General features: G+C 41.0%; 1 protein-coding gene across 5 annotated transcripts in view; it reads right to left on the bottom strand.

Moving 5' to 3' along the window:
• The window catches only part of PMP22 (peripheral myelin protein 22), a 332,912-nt gene that overhangs the window by 77,702 nt on the left and 240,369 nt on the right, over positions 1-14,841 (bottom strand). Inside the window, exon 7 of one of the 5 annotated variants that reach the window (XM_049861567.1) lies at positions 11,144-11,180. The exons of the other annotated variants lie outside the window; for them this stretch is intronic. Within the exon in view, the coding sequence (XP_049717524.1) occupies positions 11,159-11,180 (22 nt within the window). The 3' untranslated portion in view covers positions 11,144-11,158. Of the gene's footprint in view, positions 1-11,143; positions 11,181-14,841 lie in introns of those variants that run through there. 5 annotated transcript variants of the gene reach the window in all.

The following is a 14,841-nucleotide window of genomic DNA, read 5'->3' as shown; positions in this document are numbered from 1 at the left end:
AGGGCCAGGCAGCATTTTGTTCTATCGTGTATGGAGCTGCAGACTCGATGGCAGCCCACATCATCAACGGAAAGACCCCAGAAGCAAGACCTTACCCAGGTGGTGGGGCGCAGCGAAGGTAGCCTCACTGCTAAGTCCTCCTCAGTAAAGACAGTGCAACAGTGAGTTCTTGTGCATAAATGGGCTTTCAGATGACCCCACAGAAGCCTGCATTTAAGGAGAAATTCTAATGAGCCAGCTGTGTCCCAGTCTGATGGTAATGTTCTTCAACCTTTGAAGTTTGAGGGGAATATGAGACTCCAGCTGGAGGCTCTACTGGGCCACAGAGCAGTCCCTGCGTGGTGTGTGAACGGGCTGCTGCAGGCATGTGTCCTTGACATTCGTCTATAAAATCGCCAAATTTAAATAGACAGCTGCTGTTCAGGCTCTTAAAAACCATATCTGGAAGGAGTCCGGGCTGTCTCAAGCCTGCTTTCCCAGCAGTCCATCTGATGGGGAATGCATTTGAAATCACAGACTAGAAAGTCAAATATCTGTCAGGCTCTCTCACACTCCAGTGTTGCCAGCAGGTCTATAAAAATGTCATTGTCTCTCAGCTGCTGGTGATTATATTACCCTTTACACTGGCTGTTGGTAATAAAAAAAAAAAAAAAGCAAATATCATTTTTGCACTGCTCTGGCCTTCTCTGGCCTTTTTCAAACAATAATAGACTAAATATAAAGAGACAGAAGTCATTACTCGGCTCTTTAACTAGTGCCAAGGAAAATGAATAATTAAGGAAACATTACTTGAAAGAAATTTACACTGTTGCTTTTAAGTTAGAACCAAATAAAAGCTCTAAAAACACATCATTTCCCCTTTATCTTAACACAGCATTCATCCTCTGCCCTAATATATTATGGGAGCTACTGTTTAGATATGACACAAAAAATCCTTTTAGATTTCATTATCCCATTCTACATCCCCAAACGGACAGAAGTACAGGGGAGAATGAAGAGGCTGCCTGTTTGTACAGCTTCCTTCACACCTGGCCTCATCAGACAGCCCATATTTGATTTTGCTCCCCCGTGGCGGCTATTCCCAAACACTGGTCTCTGACTGCCGTTGAGCACCTACCCCAATTGTAAGAAGCCTAGCTAACTCTGCCAAGAAGAGGCATGCACAAGTAGCCTTATGTCCACACCAACATCTGAGGTAGTGCCAGGCCAAGCTGGTTCTTATTGTGCAATACAGCTTACTTGCTCTCCTTCTTCTCCCTGGCTCTCTCGCTCTCTCTCTTTCTCCCCTCACACTCTCCCTGCTTCAGTTTGGGTTTTTGGCCTCTCTCAGGCCAGGGAGATTGGACACAGCTGGTACCAGACATCTTGACCAGCTAGAGCTAGTGTTTGTTGTTGTGAGCTGCCATTGAGTCAGCCCCTGACTCATGGCGACCACGTGCACAAAGAACAAAAGGCTGCCTGATTCTTTTCCATCCTCATAATCAGCTGCAGATCAGACCTTTGTGGTCCATGGGTTTTCATTGGCTGATTTTCAGATGTACATTACCAGGCCTTTCTTCCTAGTTCATTTTAGTTTGGAAGCCCACAGAAACCTGATCAGAATCAAGCAACACTCAAGCCTCCACTGACAGATGGGTGGTGGCTGCATATGAGGTGCACTGGCCCGGAATCAAACCCAGGTCTCTTGCATGGAAAGTGAGAGAATTCTAACCACTAAACCACCACTGTCCTCAGAGTAAGCGTAGGACCCAGGGGAGAATTTGATTTGCTGGATCAAGTAGATCATCTGTGTCCTCTCATCTCACTTTCCCTGGCACTCCACATGTCAACCCTGCTCACTGCATCAAACTGTAGAACCAACTTCTGAAGTTACCAAGAAAGGAAAAGACATGAGTCACAAGCAGGCATTGGATGGAACAAGGCTTTACTCACATAGAGAAAAGAAAGAGCAAGGTCAGCTTCAATAGTAGACACGGTCCTCCTTGATCAGTGGGTCTCCCCAGAGAAGCTGATGCAAAGATGATGTCTGCACATACCCTTCTTGTGCTGCAGAAGAGAGACATCATTCCCTCCTCGCTGGTAATGGATATAGAAATGGGGTTGACAAACACTTCGAGAGACAGACTAGCAGGGACGGGGGGCCTGGGAACGATGGTTTCAGGGGACATCTAGGTCAACTGGCATAACAAAGTGTATTAAGAAAACGTTCTGCAACCCACTTTAGTGAGTGCCGTCTGGGGTCTTAAAAGCTAGCAAGTGACCATCTAAAATTCATCAGTCAATCTCAAACCACCTGGAGCAAAGAAGAATAAAGAACACCAAAGACACAAGAAAAATATGAGCCCAAGAGAAAGAAAGGGCCACATAAACCAGGGACTCCAACAGCCTGAGACCAGAAGAATTAGATGGTGTCCGGCTACCACCAATGACTGCACTGACAGGGAACACAACAGAGAATTCCTGATGGAGCAGGAGAAAAGTGGGCTGCAGACCTCAACTTCTAGTAACAATACCAAATTTAATGGTCTGACTGAGTCTAGAGGGACCCCCAGAGGTCAGGGTCCCCAGGCTCTGTGCTAGCCCAAAACTGAAACCATTCTCTAAGCTAACTCTTTAGACAAAGATTAGACTGGACTATAACACATAAAATGATACTGGCGAGGAGTGTGCTTCTTAGCTTAAGTAGACACATGAGACTATGTGGGCAGCTCCCATCTGGAGGTGAGATGAGAAGGCAGATGGGGGCTGGAGCTGGTTGAATGGACATGGGAAATACAGGGTGGAGAGAAGGAGTGTGCTGTCACATTGTAGGGATAGCAACTAGGGTCACATAACAGTGTGTGTATAAGTTGTTGTATGAGAAACTGACTTGAACTGCAAACTTTCACTTTAAGCACAATAAAAAATTAAAAAACAAAAAAGAAGTGGGGTTAACCAGTTGCCGTATGATGCACACACTTAAGTAGTATGCAGATTCTGTGCCCAGAATAGGGAAGAAGTTTCCCTGATAAGGAGGAAGAGGAAATAGGAGCAGAGGAAGGCTCAGTCCACAGGCTGTATTATTAAGGAATGCCCGGGGCTCACAGACTCTGATTTGATGGTCTAGGTTAGGATTGCAAGGCTGAGTGACAGGCCACCCTCCTAAAACTCACATAACTGCTTCACATGGTATAGCCCTGCTCCTTTCCTTTACAGAGATCAATCTTTCCCCCTTCTGAAAAGTTGGCAGAACATGTACTTCCAGAATGCCAATCCTAAACAGCTATTAATAAAGATGAACCTGGGAGGCGGAGCCAAGTTGGCAGAACAGCCAGATGCTTCCTGCGAACCCTCTTACAACAAAGACCAAAAAAAACAAGTGAAACAATTATATTTATGACGATCTAGGAGCCCTGAACATCAAAGGCAAAGTTAGAAAACAGACTGAGCAGCAGGGAGAGAGACAGTTCCAAAGTGGAGAAGAGTTTCTGGACCTAAATCACCGGGGTTCCTCAGGCACCATTCCTGGGAGCAGTGGAGGAGGGCTGGTAGTAGCGTTCAGCCAAAGTTACCACAGGGAGAAACAGCCAGCCGCACAGCCTACTCATACCTCTGGAAGCAGAGGAGAATGGCATTCTTGGCAAAAGATAAGTGCTTGCAAATAATTTACTGCACCCCCTGTCCCCTAGCCAACTTTAGTGGCTGTTGATTTCCTTGGGCCTGAGATAGGCCCTACTGAGCACCTGAAGCCATTCTCCCAGCCTTAGAGAAGGAATAAATTCACAACTGGGGGGAAAAGATAATTTACCATCTCCACTAACCTGGGGAGCTCAGGACAGAAGCAGCTCCTGTCCAGGCATAAACAGTCCGTAGCCTTTGAATACCTTTCCCCACTGCATGGAGCTTTGTGGGCCTATTTCTGGAGAATAAGCCCTTGTTGGCAGACTACAACTGTTCCAGCTGTGTGGTGGAGAGGTGGGTGTTTGATGTTTAAGCCACTTTGCCTATCAAACAGCGTCCTCACCTGTCCACATCAGGGGTCTAAGGACTGATGGCTCCACTCAGGTCACCCAACCACCCATGACAGGAGTCCAAGGAAAACTGGTACCTCCCAGTCCTTACAACCAAAAATATTGGGTGCCCATCGTCAGTCTGCAGAACGCACCCACCTGTATGCTCTAGAGAAGAGGGATGCACTTTCCTCAGAGACACTCAGGGGATAATTCTCAACCCCTGCCTTGTTCAGAGCATGGCCCACTGTGACAACAAAATACCAGTACCTACATCAATCACCCCTGCCCCTCTAAGACTGCAGAACAGAGGCTGTACCACACACTTGATGATCAGCTACCTGGACACCTGAGCTGAAATCATACAAGAAAAATGAACAGACTACAAGACTGATATACCTGATAACAGCTCTAGCGATCTGGTGACAGGACGTCAAACTTCCAAAGGCAAAAATAATCAAGCTAGCTCACTCAACCAACCCATTTGGGCATATCAAAACAAAACAAAGCAAGAAGCTAGGATACAGTAAGCAAACATGAAATAAACTAATACAATAACATATAGATGGCTCGGAAAAGCAGTCAATATCAAGTCATATAAAGAAAGAGACCATGATCATCTCAACAAGCTCTCAAAACAAAGAATCAATGAATCTTCTGGATGAAGGTGCCTTTCTGGAATTACCAGATGCAGAATTCAAAAGATTAATATACAGAACTCTTCAAGAAATCAGGAAGGAAATTAGGAAGGAGATCAGGCAATACGTGGAACAAGCCAAGGAACACACAGATAAAGTAGTTGAAGAAATTAAAAAGGTTATTCAAGAACACAATGAAAAATTTAAGAAGCTACAGGAATCCATAGAGGGACAGCAATCACAAATTCAGAAGACTAACGATAAAATTACAGAATTAGACAATTCAACAGGAAGTCAGAGGAGCAGAACTGAGCAAGCAGAAGGAAGAATTGGTGAACTTGGAGATAAAGCACTTGGCACCAATATGTTTAAAGAAAAATAAGATAAAAGAATTTAAAAAAAAATGAAGAAACCTTAAGAATCATGTGGGACTCTATCAAGAGAAATAACCTACGAGTGATTGGAATACCAGAACAGGGAGGGATAACAGAAAATACAGAGAGAATTGTTGAAGATTTGTTGGCAGAAAACTTCCCTAATATCGTGAAAGATAAGAAGATAGCAATCCAAGATGCTCTTCGAACTCCACATAAGGTAGATTTTAAAAGAAAGTCACCAAGACATATTATAATCAAACTTGCCGAATCCAAAGATAAAGAGAGAATTTTAAGAGCCCCTAGGGATGACAAGAAGTCACCTACAAAGGAGAGTCAATAAGAATAGGCTCAGATGACTCAGCAGAAACCATGAAGGAAAGAAGGCAATGTGATGACTTCTATAAAGTATTGAAGGAAAAAATTGCCAACCAAGAATCATATATCCAGCAAAATTGTCTCTCAAATATGAAGACGAAATTAGGACATTTCCAGATAGACAGACGTATAAGGAATTCTTAAAAAACAAACCAAAACTACAAGAAAATACTAAAGGGAGTTCTTTGGTTAGAAAATCAATAATATCAGGTACCAACCCAAGACTACAACACTGGGCAAAAGTAATCAGATGTCAACCTAGACAGGAAAATCACAAACATAAATCAAGATAAAAAAGAAAAAAAATGCTCAAAACAGGGAAAAGTGATGTTATTATGTAAAAGAAAACAATATTAAAACAATAAAGAGGAACTTTTTTTTTTTTAAGAAATGTAGTCATAGATCTTTCATATGGAGAGGAAGATAAGGTGATACAAAGAAATAAAATTTAGGTTTAAAATTTAGAAAAACAGGGGTAAATATTAAGGTAACCATAAGGGAGACAAACTATCCTATCCATCAAAATAAAATACAAGAAAAAAATAGAGACTCAGAAGAAACAAAATCAACAACAACAAATATGAGGAAAAGACAATATACAAAGATAAACTACTCAGCACAAAAAATTAAGTGGGGAAAAGAAACTGTAAACAACACACAAAAAAAGATAACAAAATGACAGCAAAAAAATATATATTTTTTTACAAAATTCATACCTACCCATAATTATGCTGAACATAAATGGACTAAATACACCGACAGAGACAGAGAATGGCAGAATGGATTAAAAAATGCGATCCATCTATATGCTGCCTACAAGAGACACACCTTAGACTTAACGACACAAACAAAATAAAACTCAAAGGATGGAAAAAAATATATCAAGGAAACAACAATCAAAAAAGACCAGGAGTCACAATTAATTTCTGACAAAATAGACTTTAAAGTGAAATCCACCACAAAGGATAAGGAAGGGCACTACATAATAATTAAAGGGGCAATATACCAAGAAGATATAACCATATTAAGTATTTATGCACACAATGACAGGGCTGCCAGATACATAAAACAAACTCTATCAACATTGAAAAGTGAGATAGCTCCACAATTATAGTAGGAGACTTCAACATACCACTTTCGGTGAAGGACAGGAAATCCAGAAAGAAGCTCGATAAAGACACGGAAGGTCTAAATGCCACAATCAACCAACTTGACCTCACAGACATACACGGAACACTCTGCCCAACAGGAGCCAAGTATGCTTTCTTTTCTAGTGCTCATGGAACATTCTCTAGAATAGACCACATATTAGGTCATAAAGGAAGCCTTAGCAGAATCCAAAATATTGAAATATTACAAAGCATCTTCTCTGACCATAAGGCCATAAAAGTGGCAATCAATAACAGAAAAAGCAGGGAGAAGAAATCAAACATTTGGAAACTGAACAGTACCCTGCTCAAAAAAGACTGGATTATAGACATTAAGGATGGAATAAAGAAATTCATAGAATCCAATGAGAATGAAAACACTTCCTGTAAAAACCTTTGGGACACAGCAAAAGTGGTGCTCAGAGGCCAATTTATATCAATAAATTCACACATCCAAAAAGAAGAAAGGGCCAAAATCAAAGAATTATCCCTACAAATTGAATAAATAGAAAGAGAGCAACAAAAGAAACCCTCAGGCACCAGAAGAAAACAAATAATAAAAATTAGAGCAGAACTAAATAAAACAGAAAACAGAAAAACAATCAAAAGAATTAACAAGACCAAAAGCTGGTTCTTTGAAAAAATCAACAAAATTGATAAACCATTGGCCAAACTGACAAAAGAAAAATAGGAGAGGAAGCAAATAACCCAAATAAGAAATGAGATGGGTGATATTAAAACAGACCCAACTGAAATTAAAAGAATCATATCAGATTACTATGAAAAATCATACTTTAATAAATTTGAAAACCTGGAGAAGATGGATGAATTCCTAGAAACACACTAACTGCATAAACTAACACAAACAGAGGTAGAACAACTAAATAGACCCATAATGAAAGAAGAGATTGAAAAGGTAATCAAAAAAGTCCCCCCCATCCTCGCCCCGCAAAAAAAAAGCCCTGGCCCAGATGGCTTCACTGCACAGTTCTACCAAATTTTCAAAGAAGAGTTAACACCACTACTAAAGGTATTTCAGAGCATAGAAAAGGAGAGAATACTCCCAAACTCATTCCATGAAGCCAGCATATCCCTGATACCAAAACCAGGTAAAGACACCATAAAAAAAGAAAATTATAAACCTATATCCCTCATGAACTTAGACACAAAAATCCTCAACAAAATTCTAGCCAATAGAATTCAACAACATATCCAAAAAATAATTCACCATGACCAAGTGGGATTCATACCAGGTATGCAGGGATGGTTCAGCATTGGAAAAACAATTAATGTAATCCATCATATAAATAAAACAAAAGACAAGAATCACACGATATAATCAATTGATGAAAAAAAGGTATTTGACAAAGTTCAACACCCATTCATGATAAAAACTCTCAGCAAAATAGGAATAGAAGGAAAATTCCTCAACATAATGAAGGGCATTTATACAAAGCCAATAGCCAACATCATCCTAAATGGAGAGACTCTGAAAACATTCCCCCTGAGATCGAGAACCAGACAAGGATGCCTTTTATCACCACTCTTATTCAACATTGTGCTGGAGGTCCTAGCCAGAGCAATTAGGCTAGGTAAAGAAATAAAGGGGATCTAGATTGGCAAGGAAGATGTAAAAGTACCTCTATTTGCAGATAACATGATTTTATACACAGAAAACTCTAAGGAATCCTCCAGAAAACTACTGAAGCTAATAGAAGAGTTCAGCAGTGTATGAGGATACAACTTAAACATACAAAAATGAGTTGGATTCCTCTACACCATCAAAAAGAACACTGAAGAGGAAATCACCAAATCAATACCATTTATGGTAGCCCCCAAGAAGATAAAATACTTAGGAATAAATCTAAACAGAGATGTAAAAGACTTGCACAAAGAAAACTACCAAACACTTCTGCAAGAAACCAAAAGAGACCTACATAAGTGGAAAAACATACCTTGCTCGTGCATTGGAAGACTTAACATTGTAAAAATGTCTATTCTACCAAAAGGGATTTATAGATACAATGCAATTCCGATCCAAATTCCAAGGACATTTTTTAGTGACATGGAGAAACAAATTACCAACTTCATATGGAAGGGAAAGAGGCCCCAGATAAGTAAAGCATTACTGAAAAAGAAGAACAAAGTGGGAAGCCTCACTCTACCTGATTTTAGAACCTATTATACTGCCACAGTAGTCAAAACAGTCTGGTACTGGTACAAAAACAGATACATGGACCAATGGAAAAAAATGAGAATCCAGACATAAATCCATCCACATATGAGCAGTTGATATTTGACAAAGTCCCCAAATCAGTTAAATGGGGACAAGATAGCCTTTTTAACAAATAGTGCTGGCAAACCTAGATAAAAAAAAAAATTTTATATCTACCTGCAAAAAAAGGAAGCAAGACCTATACCTCACACTATGCAAAAAAAAAAAAAAAAAAAAAATCTCAAAATGGATCAAAGACCTAAATATAAAATCTAAAACGATAAAGATTATGGAAGAAAAAATAAGGACAATGTTAGGAGCCCTAATACATGGCGTGAAGAGTATACAAAACATTGCTAACAATGCAGAAGAGAAACTAGATAACTGGGAGCTCCTAAAAATCAAACACGTACGCTCATCCAAAGACTTCAGCAAAAGAATAAAAAGATTACCTACAGACTGGGAAAATGTTTTTAGCTATGACATTTCTGATTCGTGCTTGATCTCTAAAATCTGCATGATACTGCAAAAACTCAACTACAAAAAGACAACGCAATTAAAAAATGGGCAAAAGATATGAACAGGTACTTCACTAAAGAATACATTCAGGTAGCGAACAGATACATGATGTAATGCTCACGATCATTAGCCATTTGAGAAATGCAAATCAAAACTACAATGAGATTCCATCTCACTCCAACAAGGCTGGCTTTAATCCAAAAAACACAAAATAATAAATGTTGGAGAGGTTGTGGAGAGACTGGAACACTTACACACTTCTGGTAGGAATGTAAAATGGTACAACCACTTTCGAAATGGATTTGGTGCTTCCTTGAAAAGCTAGAAATATAACTAACGCACGATCCAGCAATCCCACTCCTTGGACTATATCCTAAAGAAATAAGAGCCTTTACATGAACGGATATATGCACACCCATGTTCACTGCAGCACTGTTTCTAATAGCAAAAAGATGGAAGCAGTCAAGGTGCCTATCAACAGATGAATGGATAAATAAATTATGGTATATTCACACAATGGAATACTATGCATTGATAAAGAACAGTGATGAATCCGTGAAACATTTCATAATATGGAGGAATCCGGAAGGCATTATGCTGAGTGAAATTACTCAGTTGCAAAAGGACAAATATTGTATAAGACCACTATTATAAGAACTGGAGAAATAGTTTGAACAGAGAAGAATATACTCTTTGATGGCTACGAGAAGGGGGAGTAAGGAAGGGAGAGAGGGAGGGAGGGGGTATTCACTAATTAGATAGTAGATAAGAACTACTTTAGGTGAAGGGAAAGACAACACACAATACAGGAGAGGTCAGCAAAACTGGATTAAACCAAAAGCAAAGAAGTTTCCTGAATAAACTAAATGCTTCAAAGGCCAGCGTAACAGGGACAGGGTTTGGGGACCATGGTCTCAGGGGACATCTAAGTCAATTGGCATAATAAAATCTATTAAGAAAACATTCTGCTGCCCACTTTGGAGAGTGGCGTCTGGGGTCTTAAACACTAGCAAGCGGTCATCTAAGATGCATCGATTGGTCTCAACCCACCTGGAGCAAAGGAGAATGAAGAACACCAAAGACACAAGATAATTATGAGCCCAAGAGACAGAAAGGGCCACATAAACCAGAGACTATATCAGCCTGAGACCAGAAGAACTACAGGGTGCCTGGCTACAACGGATGACTGCCCTGACAGGGAACACAACAGAGAACCCCTGAGGGATCAGGAGAACAATGGGATGCAGACCCCAAATTCTCACAAAAAGCCCAGGCTTAATGGTCTGACTGAGACTAGAAGGACTCCTGTGGTTATGGTCCCCAGACTTTCTGTTAGCCCAAGACAGGAACCATTCCCAAAGCCAACTCTTCAGACAGGGATTGGACTGGACTATGGGATAGATTATGATACCAGTGAAGAGTGAGCTTCTTGGATCAAGTAGACACATGAGACTATGTGGGTATCTCCTGTCTGGAGGGGAGATGAGAGGGCAGAGGGGTCAGAAGCTGGAGGAATGGACAGTAAAGAGAGAGCAGAGGAAAGGAGTGTGCTGCCTCATTAGGTGGAAAGCGGTTAGAAGTATACAGCAAGTTGTATGTAAATTTTTGTATGAGAGACTGACTTGATTTTTAAACTTTCAGTTAAAGCACAATAAGAAAAAAAAAAAGAACATGTAATAGCTTACCTGTGCTGATGGCAACCAGGTCAAAATCTATAAACACATATTTATAAGAAAATAAAATAAAATAAAGGTGACCTACCTTCATCCCTGCTCCTAAGTCTTCCCAGTCTTCTCACTGGTTCTCTGAATTCTCTTACCAGGGAACAGAACTTTTCTGGGTGCGCTGAGGCAATATATATGCCTGACAGCAGTATTCTTCCTGGCCGAGGGTGTCATTACCAGGTCGGCTCTGGACATCTGAAAGGGGTGTTGTATAAAGGGGGACCATTGTTGGGTACAAGTAGAAAAGGAAGGTAAAAGGGAATTGAAAGAAGCTAGGAGGTGCAGAGACATGTGTGTGTGTGCTGATTCAGACCACTGCATTTATTTCTTCCTTGTATCTTTTGTCCCCATTATTCATCTGTTTGTCATACTGTTGTGGCTTGTGTGTTGCTATGATACTGGGATCTATGCCACGGTATTTCAAATACCAGCAAAGTCACCTCTCAGTGGAGCTTTCAAAGTACGATGGACTAGGAAGAAAGGCCTGCCTATCTACTGAAAATTAGCCAATGAAAACCTTATGGATCATAACAGAACATTGTCCAACTCGCTTGTTTTGGTCATATCATCAGGAGGGATCAATCGCTAGAGAAGAGATCATGTTTGGTGAAGTTGAGGGCCAGCAGGGGCAAGGGAGACCCTCGGTAAGATAGATTGGCACAACAGCCACAGTGCACTCAAACATGCTGGTGATTGGGAAAATGACACAGGGCTGGGCAACGTTTCGTTCTATTGTACATAAGGTCACCAGGAGCAGGAGCCGACCCAATGGCAGCTAAGAGCAATCTTTTGTCTGTGACTCAGCCTTTGCTCCCAGAGGAGAGGGTTCAAAGATGCTGTCAACGAAGCTACATTAGGCTTGGAGCGGGAAAAATCAGCCCAGAGCAGCGGATTCTTCTGAGAAGAACAAGACAGGAAGAGAAGAAGAAAGACTGACAGTGTCTTTAAAAGCCACTGTGCCTTGTTTGCCTTGCCCAGAGGTGATTAATTATACACCATCACAGGAAAGGCACATCGCTGGCACATCGCTGGGAAATGCTCGGCAGTGAACTGCGTCCTCTGTGCTTTCAGAGTCAATCCAGGTGATTAAGGCAGGACATACACAAAGAGCAACTCTACAGAGCAGCTTCAATTCACATGCATTTGCTCTTTCAAAGCAAATGCAGCAGGAAATCCAGATCACTGGTGCAAACCTTTGCAGCTAATTTGCTCCCAGGGGCAAATTATTTGGGGCCATTATCCCAGAAGCGTATACATGAAAATCCCATTATTTGAAAAACTTTCATTGTATTTCTGTTTCACTCTGGGCTGTGTACTGAGGAGTTATCAATAAATAGGAAGAAAGTCAGGAATAATAGGAAGTAAGTTTTGGGGTTACTCTATGCAAAAGAAAGGAAACAAGCTTGGCTGCCCCCAGAAATCATCATTATAAAAGCATATTTAAAAATTGCTTGTAGCAACAAGTCAGGGGCTGGAGTGTGTCCGTTTGTTGTGTCCCAAAAAAAGCCAAATCTCTTGTGAAAACACAATGTAGATGATTTATCTGAATTGGTACCTGCCCACAAAGCTATTATCCTTAGCCATCCCACACTTCCGAAGTTCCTTATTACAGGAGAACCTATTGTTCATGATGCCACTGAGCTTAGCTGCACCTTAACTATGTTGCTGGACAAAGAGACACAACACCAGCCAAGGTAAGGTAGACAAAGGCATCCTGGCATCTTTTCCCTGCAGCCCAGCCCTTGTTAACGTTTTAGCATCCAAAGCTGTTGATGTTGTTGTTGTTAGCTTTCAAAAAGTCTTGGTGATCCCATGCATAAGTGGACAAAATGCTGCCCAGTCCTGCACCATCCCCATTATCAGTGACGGATTGAACCATTTGTAATCCATATGGTTTTCATTGGCTGATTTTCAAAAGCAGATCACAAGGCTTTTCTTCCTAGCTCGTATTAGTCTGGAAGCTCCACTGAAACCTGTTCAGGATCATAGCGATAAACACGTCTCTCTGACAGACGGTAGTGGCTACACATGAGGTGGATTAGCCAGAAATGGAACCCACGTCTCTGCATGGAAGACAGGAAGTCTCTCACTGAACCACCAAAGCCTCAGCAATCAAAGCTGGTTGTTGTTGTTGGATTCAGCTGAGTGGATTCTGACTCATGACTCATAGCAACCCGATATTCAATAGAATGAAACACTGCCTGGTCCTGCACCATCCTCACAGTCCTTGCTATGTCTGAACCCATTGTTGCAGTCACTGTCAATCCTTCTCATCAAGGTGAATTTTCACTGACCCTCTAACTCAGCAAGCATGATGCCCTTCTCCAGGGACTGGTCCCTCCTGATAACAAGTCCAAAGTACATGAGACGAGATTTTGCCATTCTCCCTTCGCAAGAGCACCCTGGCCGTACTTCTTCCAAAATAGACTTGTTCATTCTTCCAGCAGTCCATGGTATATTCAATACTCTTTGCCAGCACCATAATTCAAAGGCATCAATTCTTCTTTGGTCTTCCTTACCTATTGTCTAGCTTTTGAATGCATATGAGATGATAGAAAATACCATGGCTTGAGTTAGGCATACCTTAGTCTGCAAAGTGACATCTTTGCTTTTCAACACATTAAAGGGGTCTTTTGCAGTGGATTTGCCCAATGCAATATGTTGTTTGTTTTCTTGACTGCAGCTTTCATAGGCATTGGTTGTAAATCCAAGTAAAATGAAATCTTTGACAACTATAAACTTTTCTCCGTTTAACATGATTTTTTGTTTTCTTTATGTTGAAGTTTAATCCGTACTGAAGTCTTTGATCTTCCTCAGTAAGTGCTTCAAGTCCTCTTCACTCTCAGCAAGCAAAGTGTTTCATCTGCGTATTGAAGGTTATTAATGAATCTTCCTCCAATACTGATGCTGTGTTCTTCTTCATATAGTCCAGCTTCTTGGATTGTTTGCTCAGCACACAGATTGAATATCAAAAACCCACTGCCCTTGAGTCAGTTCCAACTCACAGCAACCGCGTAGGGTTTCCAAGGCTGTGAATCTTTATAGTAGCAGACTGCCACATCTTTACCCCACAGAGCTGCTGGTGGTTTCGAACCACCTGCCTTTCAGTTAACAGCTGAACACTTTAACCACTGTGCCACCAGGGCTCCCTACAGATTAAATAAGTATGGTAAAAAATGCAACCCTGGTGCACGCCTTTCCTAACTTTAAACCATGCAGTATCTCCTTGTTCTGTTTGAACAACTGCCTCTTGGTCAATTTCCTCATGAGCACAACTATGTGTTCTGGAATTTCCATTCTTTGCAACATTATTCATAAGTTGTTATGATCCACACAGCCAAATGCCTTTGCATAGTCAGTAAAACACAGGTAAACATCTTTCTAGTATTCTCTGCTTTCAGCCAAGATCCATCTGACCACTCCTCTTCTGAATCAGTCTTGAATTTCTAACAGTTCCTTGACAATGTACTGCTACAGCAGTTTTTGAATGATCTTCAGCAAAATTTTACTTGCATGTGATATTAATGATATTGTTCGATAATTTCCACATTCTGTTGAATCACCTTTCTTTGGAATGGGCACAAATGTGGATTTCTTCCAGTGGGCTGACCAACCAGCTGTCCTCTAAATTTCTTGGCATAGAGGATGAGCATCTCCAGTGTTGCATCCATTTACTGAAACATCTCTATTAGTATTCTGTCAGTTCCTGGAGCCTTGTTTATCGTCAGTGCCTTCAGTGCAACTTGGACTTCTTCCTTCAGTTCCATCAACTCTTGATCATATGCTACCTCCTGAAATGTTGAATGTCAACCAATTCTTTTCGGTACAGTGACTCTCTGTATTTCTTCCATCTTCT

Source organism: Elephas maximus, chromosome 19 (assembly GCF_024166365.1).
Source record: "Elephas maximus indicus isolate mEleMax1 chromosome 19, mEleMax1 primary haplotype, whole genome shotgun sequence".
In the NCBI taxonomy this organism is placed as follows: domain Eukaryota; kingdom Metazoa; phylum Chordata; class Mammalia; order Proboscidea; family Elephantidae; genus Elephas; species Elephas maximus.
Note: the sequence above shows the minus strand (reverse complement) of the source record. Positions and strands in the feature narration are given on the sequence as shown.